This window comes from Pimephales promelas, chromosome 22 (genome assembly GCF_988280905.1).
Source record: "Pimephales promelas chromosome 22, fPimPro1.hap1.1, whole genome shotgun sequence".
Taxonomy (NCBI): Eukaryota; Metazoa; Chordata; class Actinopteri; order Cypriniformes; family Leuciscidae; genus Pimephales; species Pimephales promelas.
This window is the reverse complement of record NC_142790.1, coordinates 18,441,305-18,467,866: the sequence shown is the minus strand read 5'-3', so window position 1 is coordinate 18,467,866 and position 26,562 is coordinate 18,441,305. Positions and strand designations below refer to the sequence as shown.

At 37.5% G+C, this 26,562-nt stretch overlaps 1 protein-coding gene across 1 annotated transcript in view; it reads right to left on the bottom strand.

Annotated features, from left to right (window-relative positions):
* Positions 1-22,028, bottom strand: part of prex2 (phosphatidylinositol-3,4,5-trisphosphate-dependent Rac exchange factor 2) — a 134,077-nt gene extending 112,049 nt beyond the window's left edge. Inside the window, exons 1-3 of the mRNA XM_039666829.2 lie at positions 21,585-22,028; positions 1,791-1,862; positions 303-425 (exon numbers count right to left, since the gene is read on the bottom strand). Of these exons, the coding sequence (XP_039522763.2) occupies positions 303-425; positions 1,791-1,862; positions 21,585-21,722 (333 nt within the window). The 5' untranslated portion in view covers positions 21,723-22,028. The remainder of the gene's footprint in view (positions 1-302; positions 426-1,790; positions 1,863-21,584) is intronic.
* Positions 22,029-26,562: the final 4,534 nt, after the last annotated feature.

Below are 26,562 nucleotides of genomic sequence, written 5' to 3'. Positions count from 1 at the left end.
ATCCTTGCTGAACACAAGTATTAATTTAATTAAAAATAATGAATGACCCCAAACAATATAAACCCCTATGTACAGACAGTATCCTATAGTAGAAAACAATCTCTTTAAGCAGCCTGGCTGGTTTGATTGACTCAGGATGGTCTGTTGGCTGGTTTTAAATGAGTTTTGGCCACTTTCCAGCTGGTCAGGCTTAGAGACCAGCTTTAACCAGCTAAGACAAGCTTAAACCAAGTGGGGGTTTTTTTCTACAGGGATGTGTGTAATGCGGTGAGAAAAAGAGAGAGTGCTAGACAGAGACTCACAAAGTGCAGGAAGCAGCGGCCCACTTCATGATACACGTTGGGGTCAGGCTGCAGAAGCTCTTCGACCATGGACAGGAAGTCCCTGTGCACAGACAGGATCTCTTCCAGGTTTGAAAACAGCACCTGTGGGGTGAAACGCATGGAAACATTGACTTTGACAGAGGGAGTCAAAGGGACATTGTCTGGATCTGGAAAACCAACAATGGACTTCAAAAAAGGGAAGGTCTGGAAGTGGCTATAACAGTGCATGTTATACATATATAAATATCAAACTAATAAATGCAGCACAAAACATTTGTTCTTGATATTTTATACCTAATTATACCTTATCACATTAAGACACCTTTAAATGTCTCTTAAGTATTTATAAACCCCTGTATATGAAGATGAGCCATCAATGTTTTGCTGTATAGTTCATATATTCAATAACTGACCTCTGAATGACCCCTGGTCAGTGAGTATCCCGCACACACATCCTCAAACAGGTACTGTATGTTCAGACATGCTCTAAAACATGCAAACAGCAGTCTGATCCTGTTTACATGACTGAGTATTCAAGCCCTCTCTTTCACTCAGCAGATTTCCCATCAGAGAATGCAGAATGTTTACTGTGGCGCACCACCAACCAGGCTGAAAATGTGTTGTTTAAAGAAATAGTTCAAATTTAGCAAATCATAAATATGCTAATTTTGTCAGTTTGCTCACCCTCATGTCTGGCACATCATGACTCATCACAAAAGATGAGAGAACAATGACGTTTAACACTGATGTCGTACCTCAAGCTACAACTTAAACTATGGTCTGTTCCTCACACAAAACTATCGTATGACTTAGAATATAGTGCAAACGTATTATGCAGTGTCATTATATTATGCGTATACACATATATTGCCACGGTTCGGTCCAGAAGAGAGTTAGAATAGGATCTATTTGCAAGCAGTAATTTTATTAAATAAACAAAGAAGATGATCCAAAAATGAAGAGGAACACCAAACACACATAAAAAGACAATGACCAACAAATGACAACTGAAACACAGGGGTAAGGGACTACAAAGGCACAGGTGAGGGTAATTAGTAACTAGGGTGCAAACAAATTACGTACAATGGCAAAGAATAAACGCAAGAGAAACAATGGAATAGAAATACAGTTCAAAATAAGAATCCAGGAACATAAACAGAGGAGAAAAGGTGACATAATCTAATATTTATAATTTATTTTACTTTCAATTGCCAAAAACGAATTTAGTAAAAATAACAACACTGATTGTTTGTCATTTTTGAAGCTCAATTGCATTCTTGGAATGGAAAAGTGCAGCCTGGGCATATTACTAAATATCTCTTTTTGTATTTCATGGAATTCAAAAAAGTCAACCGGCATGTCATGTCATGGACCATTTTCATTGTTTAGTGAACTATTCCTGTAATAAATATTAATTTGTAAGCTTGGAAGTGCCACTAAAACCCAATCGTGTGTCCAAAAACTCACCTTAACAGTCTCCTCTGTGATATTCTTATCGATTTTAGACACAGCATACTGATTGAGGCGATGGAGAAGTACCTGTTGGAAACACAGGGAAGAGGAGAATGTAAATAGTCAGCAAAGAGGCCAAAATGTCTTTCTCCTTTGCATGCTCATCCATCTGAGAAAGACTGAGTTGAATATCCAATTGCAGCAAGCTGGATTAAGGGAGCCTGACCAAGTCAAACTACAGAAAACCACAGCCAACACTAACGATCCAACATGAAATCCAATTTCTCCTCCGGATCACGGACAGCCGGGAATACAAATGCAATTTACAACCTTTCCAAGGAGAAGGGGAAAGATGCCACAATGCTGGGGGTCTGATAAAACAGGACTTGAGATAAAAACAACAGGAAGGAAGAGTGACTGCCTTTGCCAAGGAGAGAAATAATGAATACAGTAAATATCAGGCACTGAGGTTTGATGAATAGCTCTGTCCACAAGTCATTTTGCATGACGGAAATTTCAGTAAACACAAATAAATCCTATCACACAGTAAGATCTCCATTTGGATTGGAATGCTGTTGGGGAGAATCAATTCAATAAAAACGTCACTTATCTGAATCATATGCACTGACACACTTGATTTATATTTATATACAATTATAAAAACAACCTGAGATTATTGGGCTGTCATGTCTGGATTATAAACATCTCAAAGCAAGCTAAATAAAGCGAGGTATCTTCATGGTTGTACATCTTGTTGATTTGTTAATACGAGGCTTTCAGAAACTCATTCAGAATGTGGTATATTTGGTTACCATATTTGGTTTGTTTAATATGCATGATACATGGTTCGTGTTCAAAGAAAGACTGAAATAACATCTTTCATCATGGATTCAACACTGTTGAATTACTTAGACTCTTAAGGTTTTTGATAATACACTTTTCAATGTTCAGACAATTCAGATATATTGTTAATGATTTTTGTTGGTGATATAAAATGAAGAAACATTGCAAGTGATTTTTCAAAAGAATTTGATTAGATTATTCTTGCAGCATTTCTTAATCTCACAAATTACAAGTATGAGAGCTTTAAGAAAAGTGTGCTGAGTTGGAGAGATTCATTTTGGTGAATCAGTTTAAACCGTTTGATTGATTTGATTTTGAATGATTGAGTCATTACTCAAAAGTGTTCACAAACATCCAGGAGGCAATATTCCTGTGCTTTCCCAAATAAAAATGCAGGTAAAATAGGTAAATATTTCTGTTTATTGAATTGGTACATGTACATTATCAATCAAAAGTTTGAGTTTTCAGTGTTTATAGTAGACTTTTGTGCTCAAAAATACAATAAAAGCAGTAATATTGTGAAATAGTATTTCAATTTAAAATGAGGAAACAGTTATAAGTTGTTGTTTTTTTCAAGAGTCTTTTATGAATAAAGTCAGCATTACAATAAAGAACAGCATTTATTTAAAAAAAGCTATTTTGTAAATAAATATAAAAAACATTTTTGGGGCAGTCGTGGCCCAAGAGTCGAACTTATAACCCAAAGGTCTCAGGTTTGAGTCCAGTATCGGAAGGAAATGTAGGTGGGGGAGTGAATAAACAGACCTCTCTTCCACTCTCTTTACCCACAACTGTAGGTACCCTTGAGCAAGACACCTAACCCCCAATCGCTCCCCGGGCACCACACAAAAAATGGCCCACTGCTCCAGGTGTGTGTTCACTGTTTATAGTGTGTGTTTACTATTCACTACTCCTAATGTGTGTGCACTAACATGGATAGTTAAATGCAGAGGAAAAATTATGAGTCTGGTTACCATAACATGTAATTTTCACTTCTTTCTTTTTACACTTTCATCTTTATGGTCACTTTTGATCAATTTATATGCATCCCTGCTGAATAAAAGTTTAAAATTACTGATTCCAAATGATAGTGGAAATGAAAAAAAAATACATTTCATTCTTTCTTGAGTTCATTTGACGAAAAACTAAATTGCTTTAACCAAATATGTGATATTTCCTTTTTCTTGCATTAAACATTTTGAATACTTTGCACTTTAATATGCAAAAAGCAAAGCAAAAAGATACATAAATAAAAATAAAAATTGTCAAAATGCTATAAAGTACCATGATATTACTGTCTAAGTATAAGTTATGTCTATTTTTTAAGTCTTTAATTTATAAGTTATAATAGCCCTGGTTTCACCTAAGCCGTCTCAGACCAAAATGCTTGTTTGAGCTATTTTAACTGATCTTAAAATATCTCATGTCATTGTTTTGTCTGATGATTAACACAAGTAATGTTTTTTTCCAAGGCATATTTAAAAGCAAATTAATTTAACTCAGGCCTATTCCTGGCTTGATCTAAGCCCTGTCTGTGAAACCAGGCCAAAATATGGATGAAGAGATTTAAGAAGGGCTATTTCACTGAAAATCCTAACTATTAATGACAGTACCGAAAAGTAGGCATTTCCTGTTATGATATCGGTCTAAATGACTGTGCTATAAACAGCTAGTCCACACTGCAGAGTGAGTGAGTCAAACATCCAAAGAGAGGCTCTCAACCGGCATGATAATCACATGCAAAATGAATGTGCTGATTACAAGGCCGAGAAATAACCACTTATATATTTTATCAATTGAAACTAAACAGTTCCAGAACTCTCTCTAAATGAAAATCCAAAGGAATAAGGAAGGAGGTAATCAAACCGGGCTCTTGACTGCGGCTCGCCTGCGCAGATAAAGTCTTGGTGCTGATTATGTTTCTGGAGCTGTGCTCATATGATTAGCAAGTGAAATGAACATACGGGTGGAGTGTCAGCGAACAGCACCTTGCATTGGCTTGGCTGCGCTAATTGCATGTAACTTCAGTTTACATTTGCATACGGTTTTATGTCATCTGAGCTTTGGAACAGAATTTCGCCCCACTGGGATGAGTGCCTGGTATAACTGAGGTTAGGCAGCTTGCACAATTCTTACATTTCAATCAATTTCCACAGCAATTTCTATATACAAACACACATACATACACTGAACAAAATTATAAATGCAACACTTTTGTTTTTCATTGTTCACCCCATTTTTCATGAGCTAAATTCAAAGATCTAAGACTTCTATGTACATAAAAAGCCCTATTTCTCTCAAATATTGTTATGATTTGGCACCATTTGCCTCATACATATATATATATATATATATATATATATATATAATGACAATTCTTGGAGTAGTTTTAGCATGTTGTTGAATATGGCAATGTTAATCTAGGCCTACAAGCCTAAAACTTGTTTTTTCAATATAACTTGTCAAGATCTCAAAGTAGATAGGTGAAATGAAATAAAATGCACATGAAATAAAGGGAATTTAATAAAAAATCGCTTTAAAGTTCTCTGTTTTGTCTACATTCATACAGTGAAAAGTGCCAGATCCAGTTCAGGGTCAGTGAGGAACTTCGAGGTGAAAAGGTGGATGTGATTCAAGGAGACTGCAGGAAAAAACAACTTGCCTTTTAAAGAACAAATATTCAGTCCAAAGCACTTACTCACAAATTCATGGATGTGTACAACACACAGACAAACTCACATACACCTGCTGGCCAATGTCTCGCCATCTTCAGCTTCAGACAGAAGCTTGCTTCTAAATCCTGCCTTTATTAGACAGCCAGGTGACCGAATACGAGAGCGCTCAGAACCTGCACTGAGCCATAAAGTCATTCTCTTAATATCTTAATTACCAGCCCAGTTTATGTTAAGTTCTCATAGAAAAATACTTAGACAGCAATGCAATATGGAAGGAGCTCTGTCCACCCTAATTTGGGGCTTGAAATCTCCTGAAATGATTTAAAACATGTATTTATATCCACAACTGGTGAAAATTGTATGTTTTGAGTCTCTTTTGCTCACAAAGGCAAAAATACATTAAATATGCAGCAATATTGAAAAATATTATTAACCATTTAAAATAACTGTTGTTTTTAATATATTTTAAAATGCAATTTATTCCGGTTTTGAAATTTATTTAGCAGCCATTACTCCAGTCTTCAGTGTCACATTAACCTTCAGAAAATATACATTTTTATCAACGTCTTTTTTAAAAGAATAGAAAGTTCCCAATCATAGAATTAATTTGAAATGGAGATCTTTTTCAACATTAGGCTATTTACTGTCACTTTTGATCAAAAGTAGTAATCTCTTTAAAAACTAAAATCTTACTGACCCCAAACTTTTAAACTGTTGTACATGTATACATTCATGTACAATTCTTGCCATTCCCTACTTACTGCCTCCAGGAAGCAATACGTGTATAAGTGGCATGTCTATGTTTGTAAAGGTTTGAATATGTTTACGCATTTGTCCAGCTAAGGATGCATTCCGCCCCCAAATCCTACACAGTGGCCTGGGCTCATGCTCTGTTTATGGCTCATGTGTATACTGTATACATGCATGTGGTGGAAATTACACAATGCCAGTCTTCGTAACTCTGCAATTACAGTTAGACGCCATTCAGTGGCCTTGCCTGTTTCCTTATGACAGGCCATGGCTTTGTAACACCACTCTGGTTATGTACTATAATCCAAAATTCCAGCATTTATCTCATCCAATCCCTAAATGTTGTGAGTACAGGATATGTAAAATAACTGTCATTCTCCCTGAAAAATCAATGACAGGCAGCCTTGCACAAACAATCTCTGACACAAATCATGTTCTTTCCAATCACAACTTAAGTATGACAGGCTTAGAAAATAGTCATGACGGATAAATATTCGGATAACGCATGACAAATAAAGAAATCGAACACAATCCCATCCAGAGAGAAACTAAATAAACTAGGGATGTACCAAAATTACAATTATAGACATTAAAGATAATCTGAGAATTATTTTCATAAATGAGTAATATATTTTGTCTAAATAAATAAAGGTACATTTTTAAATATTTTATAATTATTATTATTTTATTTCTTAATCATGTATACCTATTGAGCATGTGCATTAAATATCCAACATCTGCCCATATACAGTATATCCTATTGGGTATGAGCATGCACATTAAATATCAAAATAACGTTCTTTTTCTCTCGTTCTGAATTTAGTGTCTTTTTTTTTTACTAATTCTGGAAACCTGAACCAAAATAACCAAAGTTACCCAAAGCTCTATATTACACGGTTCCAGAATGGACGTTTGCGGTCAATCACAGGTAACAATCGCTAATATCCGTGTCTGCTGAAGTGCAGACACTCTCCATTCAAAACATAATTTTATGAATGGCTCCTTTGTTCACTGATGATCCACTGATTCTCAGTTTTGTGGTAATTGGGTCAGGCTTTAGTTCAGTCAGTGAAAGAACACTTTCAGGGTCTGCACCAGGTCTACAGCACAGAATTTAAATGGGTTAGTTCATCCAAAAGTGCAAATTCTGTCATTAATTACTCACCCTCATCTTATTCCAAACCGGTAAGACATTCGTTGTTGGAAAACAAATGAAGATATCTTTGATGAAATCTGAGACTTCTGTCCCTCCATTGACAGATACGCAACTACCCTTTTCAAGCCCCAGAAATAAAGTAAAGGCGTCATTAAATAGTCAACGTGACCAGTGGAACAAATGTCTTACGAGTTTGAACGACATGGGGGTAAGTGATTCATTTTTATTTTTTTTTATTAATTTATCATTTTATTTATTAATCCTCCACAGTTATCTGTATTATCTGTTTCATCAACTGACATTCTGCCATAGTCATTCATTTGTTCTTTTTCCAGGCAGATGATGAACAGTCCAGCCTCCTCCTTCATAAACCAACACCAGGGCGCCTGAGGAAATGGCCTTCCTGTGGAGGAAAAACTCAATTTACCAAGGCCTATTTCTGCACAACATCAACAAAGCCTGCATGCCATGAGAGGCTTTTGCTTTGTGACAGTGTGAGACCTTATACCAAATTTGGAGAAAGACAACACAAGCAACAAAACAGGCTTTTCATGGAGGATCCAAAGAAGAGTATAAAACAAGCCTGTGTTTTATGGTGGCTAATAACACCATCAGGATCCATCCGAGCCTCCGCAGAGCCCAATGGGAAACATCCACAGGAAACACTTACTATAAATACGTGCACTGGTAGCTAACATGCTGGTTTGGGACATGCTAAAACCTCATGTGTGCATGGCCTTGCCTTTGCTTTTATTAACAAAAACAGGGCCATTTTTCAATATATGTTTTTTTCCACAAACGCCCACTTGTTTAAGTGCACGTAACCCGTATTTATCATGCATCTTAAACCTCGGATAGACACCACAAAGCACTACACCCTGCAGAGAAGACTTGCATTCGTTTTTGAGGAAAAGATTGACTGATTCTCTTCTTTTTCCAAAAACAAAAGGTTCATTTTGCCGAAAGAAATTCATATAAAATTAAATTCCCTGCAAATTATACAGCATTTACGGAAGGCAGTTATTATACAATGTTTCAGCCGCATTCAAAACTGGCTTATAAGAGTCTTGTTCATAAATCGGATTCAATTTATTAGCATAAATATGAGTTCAAATTTCAGCTGTTGGTGGCGCTAGATGGTTTGACTTTGAGAGACTCTGGGAGATTTTGAGAGACTGTGAGACACTGAACATTAACCAAATTTGCTGTGGTTAATGTTCAGACTGTCCTCATTGTGCCAAATTTGTATCTGTGTGACAAAAAAAAAAAAAAGGTCATTCTACACTGGCCACGATTTTTGATTCAGTAAAAAGAACCACTTCATTAGAGTGATTAGTTCGTGAACTAAGGCTGTATGTTTCTGATCAATGGGTCAAAATAGTAACACTGTATGACTTTTTTTACTTTTAAATGAAGAACATTATTATTCTGAAAATATCATTTGTAGATCGCTAGTTAATTCCACTAACAAGGCTCAAAATAGCCCCACACTAACACAGTAACATAATGGGGGTCCCTAAATACAAAACGAAGCATTGAGAACTTTGTAAGTGTACAGACCGTTTAATAAGAATATACTTTATAAAGACACTCCATTTCCTGTATACAGGTGGCGCCATCTTTGGAAAACAGTCTCAACAAGTCGAACCACGAACGCCGTTCATACAGTTCAGAAGTTCGCTGAATTTCATACAGTACAGCTCACTTGGCACGTCGTTCGGGGTTTGACTTATCACTTTATCACTTTTTGACTTATGACTTATGTTTTATTAGACTAAAGGTTGATTTTGAACTACCTTAACCAGCTAAACATCTAAATCAATCCAAGACCCACTTGACTATTTTCTCCAGCCAGTTATGCTGGTGAACAGTAAGGCTATACTGGTCCTCCAGCTTACGAGGCACAAAACCAGACTGGAATTGTTATTTTTTTTCTTACGTTTGAGAAGAACTGCCATGTGACGCCAATCATTTTAATCCTGCAGCTCATGAAAACGATATGAGGAGCGATGGCTTGAGGGCCATGATTGTGTTGTATTGTTAACAGTCTCAATGACAAACAAATATGCAGTGTAAATAGCATGTCAAAATGCGTCTGCACATCTCCTATTATTATATTCATAATAGCTAATTCAATGTTACTGTATGTGCATTTCAAAGTCTATTGTTATGTATAAAAGGGCCAAAATCCCATTACAGACTGACGTCTGAAAGCCCATAGTGACGCGCGGAATTTTAAACTGGACGTATCAAGCTCAGTCAGCATGTGTGGCACACACGACTGTGGTATTGATTTGAATTCTGTCTAGGGTTGTCCAATAAAGCCAATTTTTACTGGATCAGATGCTATTGGGGGATCTTACAACCTCAGAATTGGTTGCAATTGGACGCTGTCAGCGGAGGGAAAGAGAGAAAACAACTTTGTCTTCCTTTTGGAAATCCCTAAAGACAGCTTGAATGTCAATGAAAAGGGCCGGCCAAAAGTGCCCCCTCCAAGTGTTCTGGGATCAATGCCATCTTTGTGTATGAATGAACAGTGGCCCTCACTAACCCCTTCAGCATGCCAGTCACTCCGTTGGAGGCCGGGACTAGTTAGCGGAGTACAAGAGACAGGGAAGATGGCACCAGTGGTCTGTCGCCGATCACAGTGGGGCCACAAAGGACAATCCTGCAAAGGTTTGAGGTGAATCAGACTTTGGATGGCATCATGGAGTGTGTCAATGAATAAGAATTGGGGCTTAGCTTTAAAAGCTGCACTTGCGGTTTCCAGTTCCAGGCACTAGCCTTTCACTGACCTGCATGATGAAACAGTGCTCACTCAATTTGTCACCTGGGTTCGATGTTTGATTATGTGTGGATTGAATAACAGATCAGAGATAAAGAAGCACTGCAGCTAAGATTGGCAAAGAATTAACAATATCCTCAAGCTGTTTTAAACATTAGGTCTCTTAATACTGTAAGTCATGATCTTTTACATGCCTCTTTACAGGCCCCAGCAACATGTGCTAAGAAGCGTGTATTTTGAAGCTACCATGCAAAAATTCAGGGTCAATACATTTGGCATTACTTCTGGTATTTGGAATATTTCTCTCATAGATGGATTATACTTTTTGGCACAATTTGCATTATGCTAAAAACAACAGCTGTTACACCTGATGTCTACATCCACACACAAGCTGAAGGAAAAGGAACCGATACTGACTAACTGTTATATCATGGCAGACTTGAAATTATGCTCTCCGACTAATAAAGTGATCAAGGTACGAGTGCTGACTCAGAAAACGAGAATGCAAACATCATGTACGTCACAGAAACACGGCTCTGATTCAATGTGGTTTCACAGGGCATATTTCAAGCAGACAGAATCATGAGCGTGAGCAACAAGAAAGTAGGTGGACTTGGCTAGTTTGTAAAAAAAAAAAAATCGTGCATCTCAAAACATATTATTGTAAATCCAGACTGGCGGCCTGAACAAAAAGCTGTTGAGTCTAGTTAAAATAGAATAATATATATTTTTTTACAGATAATTTTTTTTATTAAACAGATATATCCCACCTTGTTTGTTCAAAAAAATTAAAAAGTTTAGGACAGGCACACCAATAATGTCAGGACACCCAGCAGTAGGAATGCCAAACCAACAGTACATCAACTTGGCGACCTCCAGCGATAAAATCACTGTCAGCATGGGCTTTACTTATGTACATCTGTTATATGTTAACGTTGCTTTGCCACTTCATATTTTATACAAACTTGTCCTTTTCAGCTGTTAACAACTGGGGTCTTTAGCACGAGCTAGACATATATAACCCTGTTGTCCCAGCTGGCATTCGACTGACATTAAACGTTTAAATGTTGTTGGAATAATGTCAGTTTATGAAAAAAAATGAAAAAACGTAGAACACCAAAAAGTTGAAGTGGTGTTGTTATCTCGCTATGGATTCAACATAGAAATATCAAAAACTTTTGAGTTGTGTGTCAAATCAACATTATTTGTAGGCTACAACCTCAAAATTCAACGGTTATCCAACACTGGCACCTGCGTTGACTCGACGTTAAAATGCCAGCTGGGGTAAGACCAGGCTGGACGTAAAATGCATTTTATGTCCTCCGAAGAATTAATACCTGTTGCACCATCTAGGCATTCTGCACGTCTGAGACTAAAGGTCCTTGCACACTGAGTTCGAAATTTTCGTATGTGTTTTTTTTTGCATTCGTCATTCTAAAAATTTGTCACAAACGGAAACCTTGCACACTTGCAACCTGGCCCGCCCTGTGAGTCACTAGTACCCGCCCTCTCCCTTAACCAACTCCACATCAAGTCCCACCAGTCCTTGCTTGTTTGCGCAATTATTTTTTATTTTATTTTTTTTAATTACTGTTATCAAAAGTTAGCGTTTTGCATATACATAACTCCTGAATAAAAATAAAAATGTGTTTGGTCTGATTTTTATTTATTTAAAAATTGTAAACGGATTTGATTGGTTTGTCGATAGTGAGTGCAGAAATGCATGTGATACGCCTTAAGCCTTAAAGGGATACTCCAATTTTTTTGGAAATAGGCTAATTTTACCACTCCTCCAGAGTTAAACAGTTGAGTTTTACCGTTTTCAAATCCATTCAGCCAATTGTTTTTTTTATATTTAGAGGAATATCAGTAGCCAGACAGTTTCTGGTCTCATTGACTTCCATAGTAAATATACTATGGAAGTCAATGAGATCAGAAACTGTCTGGTTACTGATATTCTTCTAAATGTCAGAAAATTGGCTGAATACATTTGAAAACGGTAAAAACAAACTTTTTAACTCTGAGGGAGTGGTAAAATGAGCCTATTTCCAAAAAAAGTGGAGTATCTCTTTAACACATGATAAGATAAGTCTTATTAAGTGAGCTTTATGGCATTCATTCAAACGATTAGTTCAAACAGCAGATTTATCAAGAATGAGGCAGTTGTTTAAGAATGGGTCATTGAATCTTTGACTGAACTGATTAGTTCAAAACGCTGAATCATTCATTGATGAAAACACGATTGTGAGTGTTGCTGTGAGACGTGTATATGGTTCTGCTGTGATCTTTGTTTGGATTGGAACTATTTTCGCTGCTAAAATGAAAAAAAAAAACAGGCAATATGTTATATAAAATGTAAGTGACTTAATATGAATTACTTGTTTATTTAAAGGGGTGGTAAAGTATGATTTCACTTTTCTAACTTTAGTTAGTGTGAAATGCTGTTTGAGCATAAACAACATTATCGAAGTTACAACGCTCCAAGTTCAAAGCAAAGGAAGATATTTGCTTTAAAAGATACAGACTACAACAAATGGCTGGTAGGGACTACACGACATTCCTCCAGGGTTAGTAACATCACCAACCCTAAAATGTACATAAACCCCGCCGCCGGGAACACGCAGTCCATGTTGAGAAGAGGAAGAGTGAAAGAGTACAGTTATGAGTCAGCTCAAACTTTAGCATCCATCTTTTAACATGCAATAAAAAGTCACTCTGTGTGCATCTCATAACAGTTCCTATACAAGTGATTTATAGCTGACAGAATATGCTAATTGAAGATGAGTCTTCAACCTGTGAGGATGATTTTGTTATCCTCTCACTTCTTAAAAAGAGAAAAATAGGAGATATTGGGTCCATCCAATCTTGAAATTGTGTAGAGATGAAGGAGAGTTCCACCTCTATTGTGAATTCTCTCTCGTTTTAAATTGCGCTGCACGTAAATAACGTAGTGTAGCGTTCTCAGTACGCACAGACTCAGTTTAATTGCCTAACTTCAGCTGAGCGATCATATCACGTGAAAACATTTATGTTCAGTGTTTAATTAGCAAGATAAAGTTTGTGACAAAGTTTTCCTTTTATGGTTAATAACACAGACAGTCACACCGTATTCCCAACTGTGCTTCTTTTTTTTTCCCCCTAAATATTTATCTGTGAAGGCTGGATGTAGCTAAGCCCTTACATCTAAATTTTTTACGTCCATCTAGTGCAACCGGCCACGAATGAGAAGGCTTTGTGGGACCGTTACAAGGAAGCACTTTGATATGCTATACAGGATATTGAGGAACTCAGTCACACTACACACTATTTTAACTTTCACACAATGATTGTGAACTGTTTCCACAACAACTAAACAAAATAACAAAGGCCAAAGGGTATCAAGGACACATTTGATTTATAATGGCCGGTCGGTTCCTTCATCACTTCCGCCAGCTCACTGTTTCTAGCCCTTCACGTTCCTCAACTTCCATGTGCACTTTACATTGGATTTTCACATACATTTCTCCTTTGGGATTCAGACATTTTAAGAAATTCCAAGAAATGAGAAGGCTGAGGAAGAATCCAAAATAACATGCCACTAAATTTATAAAAGTCTATAAATATGGGGCCCAATGTGAGTTACTAAGAATCCATTTTCTGTATTGTAAAAACGTATTTTTTTTCCACTTTTTTCTTACAGTGTATATTCAACAAGAGATGTATGTTTACAGTAAAATGTCATTTTTAAAAAAAATAATTAGTAAAAAAATATAATTTTCCAACATTCAGTATTCCCAGAAGTTCTTGTGAATGAAATAGATTGGATTACAAAAAAAAATAATAGTTTAACAGTTTAATACCTTATTTTAGATATTTGTTGTTGTTTATTTACAGTCAATTTCTGTAAAACTCACAATAGAGTTCATTTTGATTTCATGATGACTTACTCATCATATGGTATTGCAACTGCAACTTTCTGTGTTACTGTTTCACATGACCATAGATGCCCCGCATAGATGCTGACACTTGCCCACGTACACTCATTTGAAATCCCACCTGGCCATGCAACGACATTTACCATCTCTTTAACTATCAGCCCACATTAAAAACTCAAAAATAGTATATATTTAATATAGAGGCAAAATATCTCAATGTCACGATGACCCATGATATATTCTTTAAAAAAACAACATCTGACCATTGGTTTCTTATTCAGATGCTGTCTTCCAGACACTGATCTAAGACAGATGCCCTGGCATAGACTCTAGTCGTGTGGAGCGGCCCGTGTGCCTCCACAGCCAGCTCTATGTGCAGGGGAAGCAGAGCACAATGTAAAAGGAGGGGAGGGGCAGGAAGGAAGGAAATCCTGCTCACACTGACACAAAAGCTAAAGGAACTCAACGGCCAGAGCCCCTCATAGTCCCCTGTGCACTCACAAACATGACACACAAGACTGCACACCAACATAAGGAGACACAGATGGATGCAAGTGTAAAACAATTTCAAAAACACACAAGAGGGTAATTATGGGACATGCCTGAACATTGCTATATGTACTATCTTTTTATTGCGCTAGTCCCAGGAGAACCAAATCAATTGCTCCCCAGAAGCATAAAATTGTTAGGTGATGTGAATTGAGAGGAAATCCCAGAGGGACATAACTAAATCACTCCAGCCTTTTTAAAAAGTGTGGGACTCGATGGAGGGCTTTCACAGGTGATTAGACGCTTCCAGCTCAATCACGGAAACAAACAACCTAAAGACCCCAACAGCAGGAAGGGCACAATTCCTCCCCACCAGCGACAACTTCCTTGTTCTTAAGCACCGTCATGTTAATTCAGACTGAACGCCGATATTCACCTCTAAACTCCCCCAGGGGCACAAAAAGCCTCAGTTCTCTTCCATGAATCGGACTGTCACAGGAATAGAAAAATGGCTGTCACATTTTGCGCTCGTGCTGTGCATTTGGAATGAGCCGAGCTGCCCCGATCCTGAGGGAGCTAGTTAAGCACACTGCTTAAAAAGAGCTCAGGATAAGATAAAGGCAAACCTCTGCTGGTTATAACGTCTGTCTGCGGCACATGAGAACTCGTCAGACCATACAGTGGAAAAAGAAAGCCGAACTCATTAGTAAGATTGGAATCTTAATGATCCTCCATGTAGCAAGGGGAAAATACAACTCCCTGTAAACAAAGTATTGGGACATAATGGATGGAACATATGCAGGAGGTAAATCGTAAGTGACAGGGATAAAAAGAGTTAGAGTGAGAAAGTGATACTCTAAAATGGAGATTTGCAAACATTTACTATTTTTTTTTGTTTACTTTAGTGTCTCAAATACTTAAATGATTAATAATTTAAGTATTGTATCTACCTTAACTCTTTCTTGGCAGCATTTTTATTATTATTAATATTTAATAGCCAGCTAAAAAAATATTATGGGGGCCATGAAAGTTTGTGAAAATCATCAAAAATGCTGGTGATTTTTGATAATTTTCACAAACTTTTCATGGCCCCCAGAATATGTTGTTGTACAGTATACTGTATATCTGAATATGCAATATATGTCAAAAAAAAATAACAGAGCCTCTGCTTTTAAACAACAAAAACTTTCATTTTAGCTAAACAGATTTTTTTTTAATCAAAACTTAAAATGTAGGTGAATTTCATTAAATAAAATAAAAAGGAGACGATTGAGTCCATTAACGCCCCCAAAGCTTGCACAGTCCACCTCCTGGGACATTTCATTCTGTAACATTAGGCAGTTTTGATTTATATGATATTTAATGTTAATCATTGCGTTATTTTACATACATCTGCTTACATATACTATCGCTTGATTCTGTTTCTTCTTCACATGTCTTTTGATCTGAAGTTTCTGTACTCTTTCAGAAGATATGTAATAGTGCCCCCTACCATATAACAGTGAAAACACAGAAAGCTGGAAAATTACAAAAAAAATGACAAACAAACTAAGTATCAGTGAAAAATGGGAGAAGAGGGCATGATGATCAAGCCCACAAGTCTCCAGAGCAACAGATGGATAAACCAGGATACCAAAAGGAAGAGGTTGAGGATGGAGAACTGTGACCCCATGGGACGGGGTTGCGAGGTTCACTGCCTGGCTGGGAAAATATACGAAACCCTCCCTTAAGTAGTGCTGGTCATGTGACAGCAACAAATCAACAGGCCTCAAACTGAATGTAAATAAACATGACAAGGGCAAAAAGAAAACAGAGCGATTTTACTATATACCTATATTGTCTTAGGTTAAAATAATAATATAAAAAAAAACATTAATTGTTTTAAGAATGCAATGTTTGCTTCAAGCATAACTTGCCAAGGCATTGCTATGCAATTCTTAAGGTATTACAAATGTTTTAGCATGCTATGTGGAAAATTGTATATTTTTGAAAAGAATAAAGTTTATGTAAGTGCTCTGAACAACTGAACAAGACCCATTTACACTTGGCAGAGACAAATTTGGTGGATCTTAAACCACATTCTGAGTGACTGAATATACTGTATCTCAAAAGTGTCATTTAAACTTAGTCGTGTCCATGTTCTATGGAGTGACCAAACGTAAATACCGCCTTTAGGCATTTGTTTAATTATTTAAGCAAGCACAGCGCTAGGTTTAATTTGTGTGTGTGGGTAAGCTGCACTTCTATTTTCATTCTAATCAGTCAAAGAGTGGAAATCCTTATTGTCAAGTCATTTCAAAAACTGTACCACATCATCTTCAAACAAAATTCTAAATAGACTAAGAAATGTCCACAGGGTCTTTAAAAACTTTTGTTTACCCCAAAAGCAAAATAAAAGTAGTTACATTTTGTGGTGCATAAATGCCTTTTGAAGTTTTATTATTAAGCCTTAAAGAAAAAGTATATTGGGTGGTCAATTCCTCTAAACCCACAGGGTATTGCGAAAGGAAAACGCTGCAGAGGGACCACTTAATCCAGAGCTTAGACTCCAGAGAACACATTATGCAGAGACATGGCTCTGTTTTCCAACTAAAGTAGGACATGAAAGCTTTCCCCCTATTCACTCCTTTTAGATTCGCTCTACAAGTACTCATGCATGCTCGTGCAGGTCAGTTGTCCTTTTTTATTTGCTTGTTCTCATTTCAATTGGGTGACCTATCTCATAAGACCAAATGGCATAATTTATAGTAGAAATAAGCTCTATTTCCCTCAGTGAGGCAGTTCTTATAGATGATCATCATTCTTAGCCTCCAGTTAACAAATATAAACATGATTATCTGAAACCTCCCACTATCAGATCTATATCGAGCTATTACATAAGCCGCATTATGGATATCTCTGAAGATATCTTTTAAGAGACTTCCTCTGTCTCATGTGAATTGCCAGATACTGTTCTTGGCTAATCTGATATCCAGACACAATTGTGTCGCATGCCAAGTAACTGTCAGCTGATGCAGCTGGTATTTTACACTAAATGTCAACCCAACAACAGCTTTTTAAGAACAAATTCTCTCCAAGAACTAATTAACGTTTTAGCAGGCTAAGTTAATCCGAACTAGCCAACCTTCCCCTGGATTCAAACAAGGCAACTTGTCCGCCATTGTTTCCGAATTTCTTCTAACTTCTCCGGAATTCCTCCACCAGGAAGTGTACTTTACAACAGAAGGCAAAGAGCCCGGGCTCTCACGTCACAGTCCCTCCTGGCAATACCTCCAGGCTGGTTTCACCGGGGAGCCACATTGTCTGGAAGCGACCCCCTTCATCTAATTCTCACAAACACAAAATGCCCTCTGTTTAGCATGGCACTGGTCCTCTGGGCCCTCCAGGCCATGAAACACCACCCCAGATATCCACTGTCGTCTACCGTGGACAGTTGTTATCATCTAACTTCACGTCTGCACAAGCTTCCTTTAGCCTCCCGAGCTTAAAACTCTTTTTTTGTCAAGACTTTCAGGAATTCTTCTTTAAGGCACATGTAGAAGATGATCAGTTGAAAGCGATCAGTCACAGACCTGCAACGGCACCCGTGGAGGCTTTGATCCTTGAGAGCATGTGGGTGATATTTCCCAGTGACTTGGATTGATAAAGTTCCCTCCTTGACCTCCTAATCACACTCGGGGGTACCACAGCAAGCTTTCATCTTCAACTCACTTTTTTTCCACTTCTGTTAGAATGAAGACATTATGTTTAACACTGGCAATAGAACAAACTGAAATGTTTGGCCGGAACTTCAACCCAATTGGGAATAATCAAAGTAAACTGGAACTTTTAAAGTGAGTTGTCTGAGGTTGCAAATCTGCTCAAAAACTGTTCAATTATAACATGGCAAGTAGTCTCAGAACACATTCTCATAAACCCATTCCCAAATGGACACAATGAAAAAAACAGTTGTCCTTTGACTACATCCAAATTTGGGATCGTGGATAGTTATAATTCACGAGTTCACACTTAAATAATCAGACCAAACAAGTGGTATGTGTTTTTGGCGTGCTGTCCGAGGGGAGGACTCCGAGCTCGGAATTTTGGCCCAAACTCAGAGTACTCCACCCGTATCTCTGGTTAGGATAGTAACCAGGCAGGTGTGAGGAGACGAGGTGGAGGTGGGATTTGGGAAAAACTGTAAATGAACATAGGTGAGTCGGCTCTGCGTACAGTATAGGCCTCATCTCTTGCAGATTGTTTAGGCAATTTGAACGTGTTCCTCCCGAACTTTGTAAATTAAACGAACTTTGTAAATTATAATTTCTGGAGGTTACCAAATACCAAATATGACATTCTCCACAGGCTAATGATTTATTTAAATGGATAGAAATGGTCTAAACATAGTGTTTGCATTTTGTTTTAATCAAAATGAAATCCTCGATGCAAACATAGGAACCACTTTCACATGTGAGCATGAGCATGGGAATGTGCATGAAAGGTGGGGAAAGGGTCACTACCACACACACGGTGCCTTGAACTGTCACCTAACTCCATAGGTCTTCAGAAGAACCTCAAGATATAGATATCAACCACAACTTTTACAGTATGATCAGGTTGTTAATTTAGACAAATAATTTCAGACTTCAGAAAAGCGCCTTCCATGATCTCTTTGCTCTATTCAATTTTAGATCAATATTTAGCTTCATACTTTATTGAATAAGTGATTAGTCACTTATTTTCTTATTTAAACATGTTTTGCTTATGTGCCTGAAAAATTATGCATTACACAAACAGAAAAATCCTTTCCTTCCTGCCTTCGATTCCCCTGTTAGGCCGAAGAGCTCAGAGTATTCTATTCCTCCAGTAGAGGCAGAAATTATATTAGTTGGTACAGTCCCACAGTTTGCCTTCACTTTCAATCCCCCTACTCTGCCTCAGTTCTTGGCTCAGACTTGAAAGCATTTACCTACCCTACTCACTGAGCCTTAGCAAATCATGGACAGATGCATCCCTCATAGAGACAGTATGGAGATTATAATGAAGATTATCTTATATTTCATATGACGTTTCAGTGTTGATATATCTGTTGTTTCTCCTGCAGCAAACTGAAGCTTTTGCTCAAGCATCTACTTCTCAGATATTTATCCTGAGAAAAAGACCCAATAATCTCTCATGTGCAATCTTAAGAAAAATTTCTCAACAATGTCTGAAATTGTCCCAAGATTAGCCAAAATACCTGCAATCAAAAGCAAAGACTTTATATAGGAAAGGTGGTGCACTCATATTAAGGCTGATTTATACTTCTGCATTGAACCTACGCAGTAGGCTGTGTGTAGCAAGCGTAAATATGGCGTAGCGATAAAATCTATCTCTCCAAATGCTCCTCTCCAAAAATTGATCAGTTCTACGTTGATCACCAGCACTGAGATTGGTCTGCTAGAACCTCATACGCATTTCCGTGAACCTCCAAAAAATTGTAACAACGCGTCGAGGCGACACAGACAGTAAGGGCTGTGATTGGTCAGATTATACATCATTTACAGCGGCATTTTTATTATACATCATATACAGCGGCATTTTTAAAGTGACCTGTTTGTTTCATTGTGTTTCAACACATGCTAGACAGAAGTCTTTCACCATTGGTCCTGGTCTTTTGCAAGGTCCCTAAGGTCAACTTTTAAATAACGTGTATCTAAACCTTTGCGCCTAACAACGCCCTTCAGCCGTTACTTATTCACAACACAGCACATAACAGTCATTTAGCACATTCAAAGCATGGTTCTTTATGGACCCTTATAAAAGGGGTTCTATTTTGGTAGCCTACTGTTTAGAACTATTTTTCTTAAGAGTGTAAGTTTTCTTATGCTCTGGTTCCAATCAGTGTTTTTAAGTCCAGGCAAATTTTTTAAATTTAGTCGAAAGCTTGGTGAATACTTTTGGAGAATTTGATGTTTCCCAATTCAAAGAGATAGGAGATGCACTTGCAAATCCAAGAGGCATTTCAAAGATGGCCGCCGAGGTGAAATGACTTGTCTTAAAGGTACTTTGCCAAAACTCAGAGATGTCAGGAAAACATTTCTCATCAGATTCTTCCAAGAACAAATTATGCAAACTATGCTGTCTACAGTATGCTTACTGTATGCCAACATTTGTGTCTACATATTAGTTTTTAGGAGAAACATCTGGGGCGAAATGGATAGAGTTTTTTAAAAAAAGCAACCGAGTTCTATAGTCTCCTGAGCTACAGTAGGCTATAAAACCTCTAAGCAACAAACTTTTTTTCTCTGTAATCCAAACATTGACTGAGGGTCAACAGCAACTGGAGAGAAGCCTCCAATGTAGAAAAAAACAAAAACAAGAAGCACACATTAAATTGAGACAAATTACTCTGGGCTTCTCTTCTTAGTTAGAGCTTCAAACCAAATCGATGAGCGGGATTGACAGGCATGGCACGGTCTGGGTTTTGAGGTTCACCGCAGCAGACCTCTGTTCATTCACTCCAAGTCCAAGCACACTGCACACACGCGTTCAGTTCAGCCCATCTGCACTGTAAACAAGCGACGCGACAACAAAACAAGAATTTTGCGAATTTTACAGGTGTCCAGAGGGTCTAACCACTCGTCCAAATGATGAACCCCTTAAACGCACATACTTTTGCACATAAGCATATGCTATAAATGTTTCAACAGCGATAAAAGTATTTTCATCTTTAGCCAAAGACGCTAAAACTGATGAGCTATATAACCATAGCAACAGTGCGCTGCTCGCACGCCTTCGTTTCATTATAACAAATGTAGTTCTATGTTTAACAAGTATTTTAAATAACTGACGTGTAGCCTGTTACTATGCTGGTACAGGCTGAGTTGTGCGACACGATTATCACGCAAAACTATTTTATAATCACATAGTCGAGTCGACCACCTGAACATCGCTGGATAATTAGCAATTGCAATTTGTTACGTCTGTAGGCTATAGGCTACACTGCAAGTTTCCATAGTTTAACATCACACCTTTCAACACGAACTCACTGAATGTTCACGCGCAGTTCTGGACTCAGTGATGAATGATGCGCGCGCTTGCAGTAGCCTACGTTTATTTGATTATAACGGGAACATTCAACTTTGTCGCGTGGCAAGCCGTATAGATGGTACAGATCTAAGCTACATATACATCATAATATATTAGCTAATGAACAATTAACCAAGTCGCACTTACCGAGAGAAACTCCAGCGTCCCGACATAATCCCGTTCGGTCTTTAGAAGTTCGTTCAAAACACAAACTCTCAAACGAAGCTGTTTCTCTAAATCTTTCCCACTTTCGGCTCTGTGTTCGGCTTTGCTTTCCTCGGTCATTTCGATGGTATTCTTAAAAAGTCTTCAGAATTGTAGAAGTTTAAACGAACTGACACCGGCTGGAGGAGGTTTGGAACATGATTTGTTTAAAGGAGCGGACAAATTCACCAAAACAAATGAACGCAATTCAAAACCAATCTACGAACCGCGGCTGCATTCAGTAGCAGCATCAAAGTTCAGCACTACTCTGGTCTACACGCCTGAGAAAAAGTGTAGTAATGGCTTTTGGACATCAATCAAAAACTTTGGTCCATGTGACTCCCAAGACCTTCATCCTAAATCCAGCCTCCCTCCAGCATGAAAAGGACAGGAAATAAATGGCTGGGAATTCGTGCCAGCACAGTGGGGAAATGTTGATGACATTGGGGGTAATTACAAATACAAGACTTTCCCAGACTCCAGTATAAGTTACATTACTTTGAAAATGAATGTCACTAAAGAGAAGACTTAGTAATGAGCATAATGTTAAATATTTAAAATATTTTTTTAAAATATTGTTTTTTCAACTGTAATACCAAATAATTATCAGGCTTATTTTTTTATGAATTATTAATAATTGCCACATCTCTATCATAGGCTATATATATATAGATAGATAGATAGATAGATAGATAGATAGATAGATAGATAGATAGATAGATAGATAGATAGATAGATAGATAGATAGATAGATAGATAGATAGGCTATATATATATATATAATTCAGCATTTGCTTCTCTGTTGTTTTCAGTGGACTGTATTGTCTTGACTTGGAAAAAAAAAAGTTATTTTTACCTTAACATAAACCATAAAACTGTCAAATATGGCAACTTTATGAGCAAGATCAGATATGTTCCCACAATTCATGGCATTCCACATTTGCAAAGATTCAAATACCATATTTTTAATGCAACAAACCCCCTTCAAAACTATAAAAGCTGCAAGGATGCCCTGCATGATATTTGACTCTCAAGGAGGGCTCTAAAATGTGACCTGTGCACTTGTATTCTCATGAGCAGGCTGTTTACTTCCCTCTACGGACTGAGTGTTTGCCCTGTGCAGTGTCTGCCAAATTGAAATAGCTCAATAAAATTTGATCAGCCGAGCCACATATTTATTACCGCACAGTTATTGACTCACTGAGCACAGTATCCTCTGGAGGAGAGCTGGAGTGGTCAAATCAGAGGCCATCAACTACCCAGGGATCAAATGTTATAATGTGAACTGATGCATGTTTAGTTTATGAAAACATGGGATCCAGCAGCATCAGAGCTGAGTGAGTAAGAGATGTGACACTTCTTTATGGCTATCAGACACTGCCATCTAGTGTTAGAAAATCGCCTTTACCCCCTTAGTCTCAATTGGAAAAATAAAACATTAATTTGTAAACAATAACATAAATAATTTCAAATGTTATTATGATGCATAGCTGATTATTGTTACAATGTTCATTTTAGTAATACATATTCATATCCCAATTGCTGACAAATTCAGATCCTAAATATATGTAATTATTTCCTATAATTAGCAGAACAATCTTATCTTTCTAAATGAGCATTTAGAGATTCATGCCTGTTGTAAAGAGTCTTCCGGCCACAGGAGGGAAATTTATACAGTGGCTCCAAAATGTATTTGGATATTTTAGGCAACTTGATATATATACTGTTCAAAGTTAAAACAAAGAAGTATTTGGACACATTTTTTGTTCAAATGTGGAACATGATAATATGTAATGAATATTTAGAGCCATTACTAAACAAAATTAAAAAATATATAAAATAAAAAGCTTTTTTTTTTTTTTTTTTTTTTGCAGGAGCCACTTGATTTTTTTTTTTTTTTTTTTTTTAATGAAATTATACATTTTTAAGTGCGGCTTACATTTCCAAATACTTTAGGAACATCTCTAATTATTCATTGTAAATGCAATAATGCTAAACTCATAATGAGTCCTGACCAGTAGATGGCAGCTTTGTCACTTTTGTGGGGTAAAGAAAGGAAGGAGGGACTGAGAACATCAAATCCTTTTACAGATTTCACTGAATTGAACTGACAGCATTCAGCAAATGGTTTCCAAAAAAATAAACACGATAAATAATGTCTATACATGTAAATACCCCCCCCCCCCTCTCTGCCTGCCAATCAGCATTTAATTTCCATTGTGAAATTAGTAGCAGCACATACAGTATTCCCAGTTCTGTTGATTGGCATCTCTTGTGTATTTAAACCTTCAGTTCTCCCAGTGCCCCCAAAAATGATTGCCCTAATGAAATTAGCCTGCAGGTCCTGAAAATATGTGCAGAACAGCTAAGTGAAGTTGTGGCACAGATGTTTAATGTGAGTTTAAAAATGGGGGGGGGGGGGGGGACCTGTTCTCTGAAAGACATCTTTTCTGGTGCCAGTGCCCAAAAAGGGGATCTGTAGGACCTCAATGATTTTAGACCGGTGGCACTGACGTCACACTTGATGAAGACATTAGAGAGGATAGTTCTTCCTTACCTAAGATCTATGGTTGAAAGTATGGATCCGCTGCAGTTTGTGTATCTGTCTCATGTGGGAGTGGAGGATGTCATCATCTATTATTCACACCTGGACAAGGCTGGGAGCATATTGAGATGTATGCGATTTGATTTCTCAAGTTCTTTTAATTGCAGCCAGGCTTAAAGGTGCAGTGTATAATTTTTAGCGACATCTAGCGGTTCGGTTGGGAGTTGCACTAAGGGCTCAGCCCACTGCTTACCCCTCCCTTTCAAAGAAGCTACAGTGGCTAAAATGGGACAAACAGAAGAAGAAGAACCACATGAAACTGTAACTATATATTTTTTTCTAACAGGGTAGTAAAAGTTTAGCTGGCTAAATATGAGCTGTTACTGTGGCTGAGCTATTAAGTGTAAAGCCTTGTTTACGGCATGTAACAGCGCGCGCCTCTGCATCATCTAGACACCATTTATACACACAATAGAAAGAAAATGTTTAAATATTCCATGTGACAACAGTGGCTCAAGTATAAGTTTATCAAGCGACTACTTTTACGAGAGTTCAAGAGATTTCCACGAGAATTGCGATCTCCTTCAACTACTTCAGTTCAGTTCTCGTGCATGCGTCGTGGAAATCTCTTGAACTCTCGTCTCAGGCCTACAAGGAAGAAAAGGAATAGTCGAATAAAGTCGTTATTATTATTTTTTTTTTTTTTGCACAAAAAGTATTCTGGTCGCTTGATAAACTTATATTTGAGCCACTGTAGTCACATGGAATATTTAAAAATTTTCTTCATTGACTTTCTGGGCCGTCAAGTTTCAATCCCTTAGGGTGCCTATGTAGCAGTGATCCACCTCTCAAATTTAATCAAAAATATCTTCATTTGTCTTCCGAAGATGAACAAAGGTCTTACGGGGTTGGTACAGCATGGGGGTGAGTAATTAATGACTTAATTTTAATTTTTGGGTTAACTAACCCTTTAAGTATGATACTGGGGCATGTCATCTGAAATTTTGATGAGGTCATGGGATGTATAATTGAAGGAAAGGAAGAGGAGTAAAGGTGCCTGGTGGACAGTGTTGTGGACAATCTCCAGCTTAACGAACAAAACTAAGGAGATGGTTATGATTTTAGGAGATATAAACATGCAGTGTCTCCCATCAGTATTCTCCCATCAGTGCTGAAGAGATTCAGACAGTCACTTCCTATAAATATCTGGGAGTGCACTTGGACGATAAATTGAGCTGGGCCACTAACATCAAAATGACATACAAAAAAGGACATAGAGTCGTCTCTATTTCTTGAAGAGACTGAGATCTTTTGGAGATCAGGGAGAAATGCTCAGTTCCTTTTATGAGTCTGTTGTGGCGACAGTACTTTTCTATGCTGTTGTATGCTGGGGAAGTGGAATCAGGATCAGCGATGCAAACAGACTGAATAAACTGATAAAGAAAAACAACTCTGTGTTGGGGACTACCCTTGACCCCTGGAGGTGGTGATGGAGAGGAGTATCCAGGCCAAACTCTCTGTCATTTTGTGTGAAACTGCTAACCCTTTAAATAGTATCGTTGATGCACAGGAGAGTACATTTATTAATAGCTTATTTTAAATAATATAGTGAAAGTTTGGCTTGGACTAGGGCTTGAGTGGCATTGTTTGGTATGTGGTTTTTGAGAGTATAGGGAATTGGAGGCGCTTTTGAATTATGTTAAGTCGTTGTATGGTATTTTGTAATTAATAGATATTAAGATTATTGAGATGATTGATTAATTGATTGTTTTGTCTATTTTTGTCATGTGTGTTGTCTTCATTTCTGTTAGTTGCTGTAACACCTTAATTTCCCCTCAGGGAATAATAAAGGTAGTCTAAGTCTATATTCTCTCACTCTTTGGTGTTTTTTTATTTTTCTTAGAATCACAGAGGTTTCATTTCCCTTTGAAATAATGCCCTCATTTTACATCTAACACAACCCCACCTCAAACATCTGCAAACATCTGAAGCAGAATTTATCTCACCCATGACTGTGAAGAAAAACATTTTCAGGCCTATGACAGATAGAGTGCTATATAAATATGGGCATGTTTCTTCAAATTCATATTTCTCTGTCTCAGTTGACTTCACCCCACATATCTTTCCAGTAGACCGGGGGAACGTTTAACACACTAAATCTCTTTAGTCACACGCAAGACTGATGACACTTATTCAGCATCAACCCAATAAAGTTATCTCCCTGCATGACCAAAAAAGTGTGATCTTACCTTTTTGACAATAAACCTGATTTCCAATTGTTTGAATCATTTTGATTACAACTGTATATATACAGTATAATAGGCTAAACACACAAATGTCTCTGGTGGTCTGTAAGTTGAATCTTTGAAGTGCCAG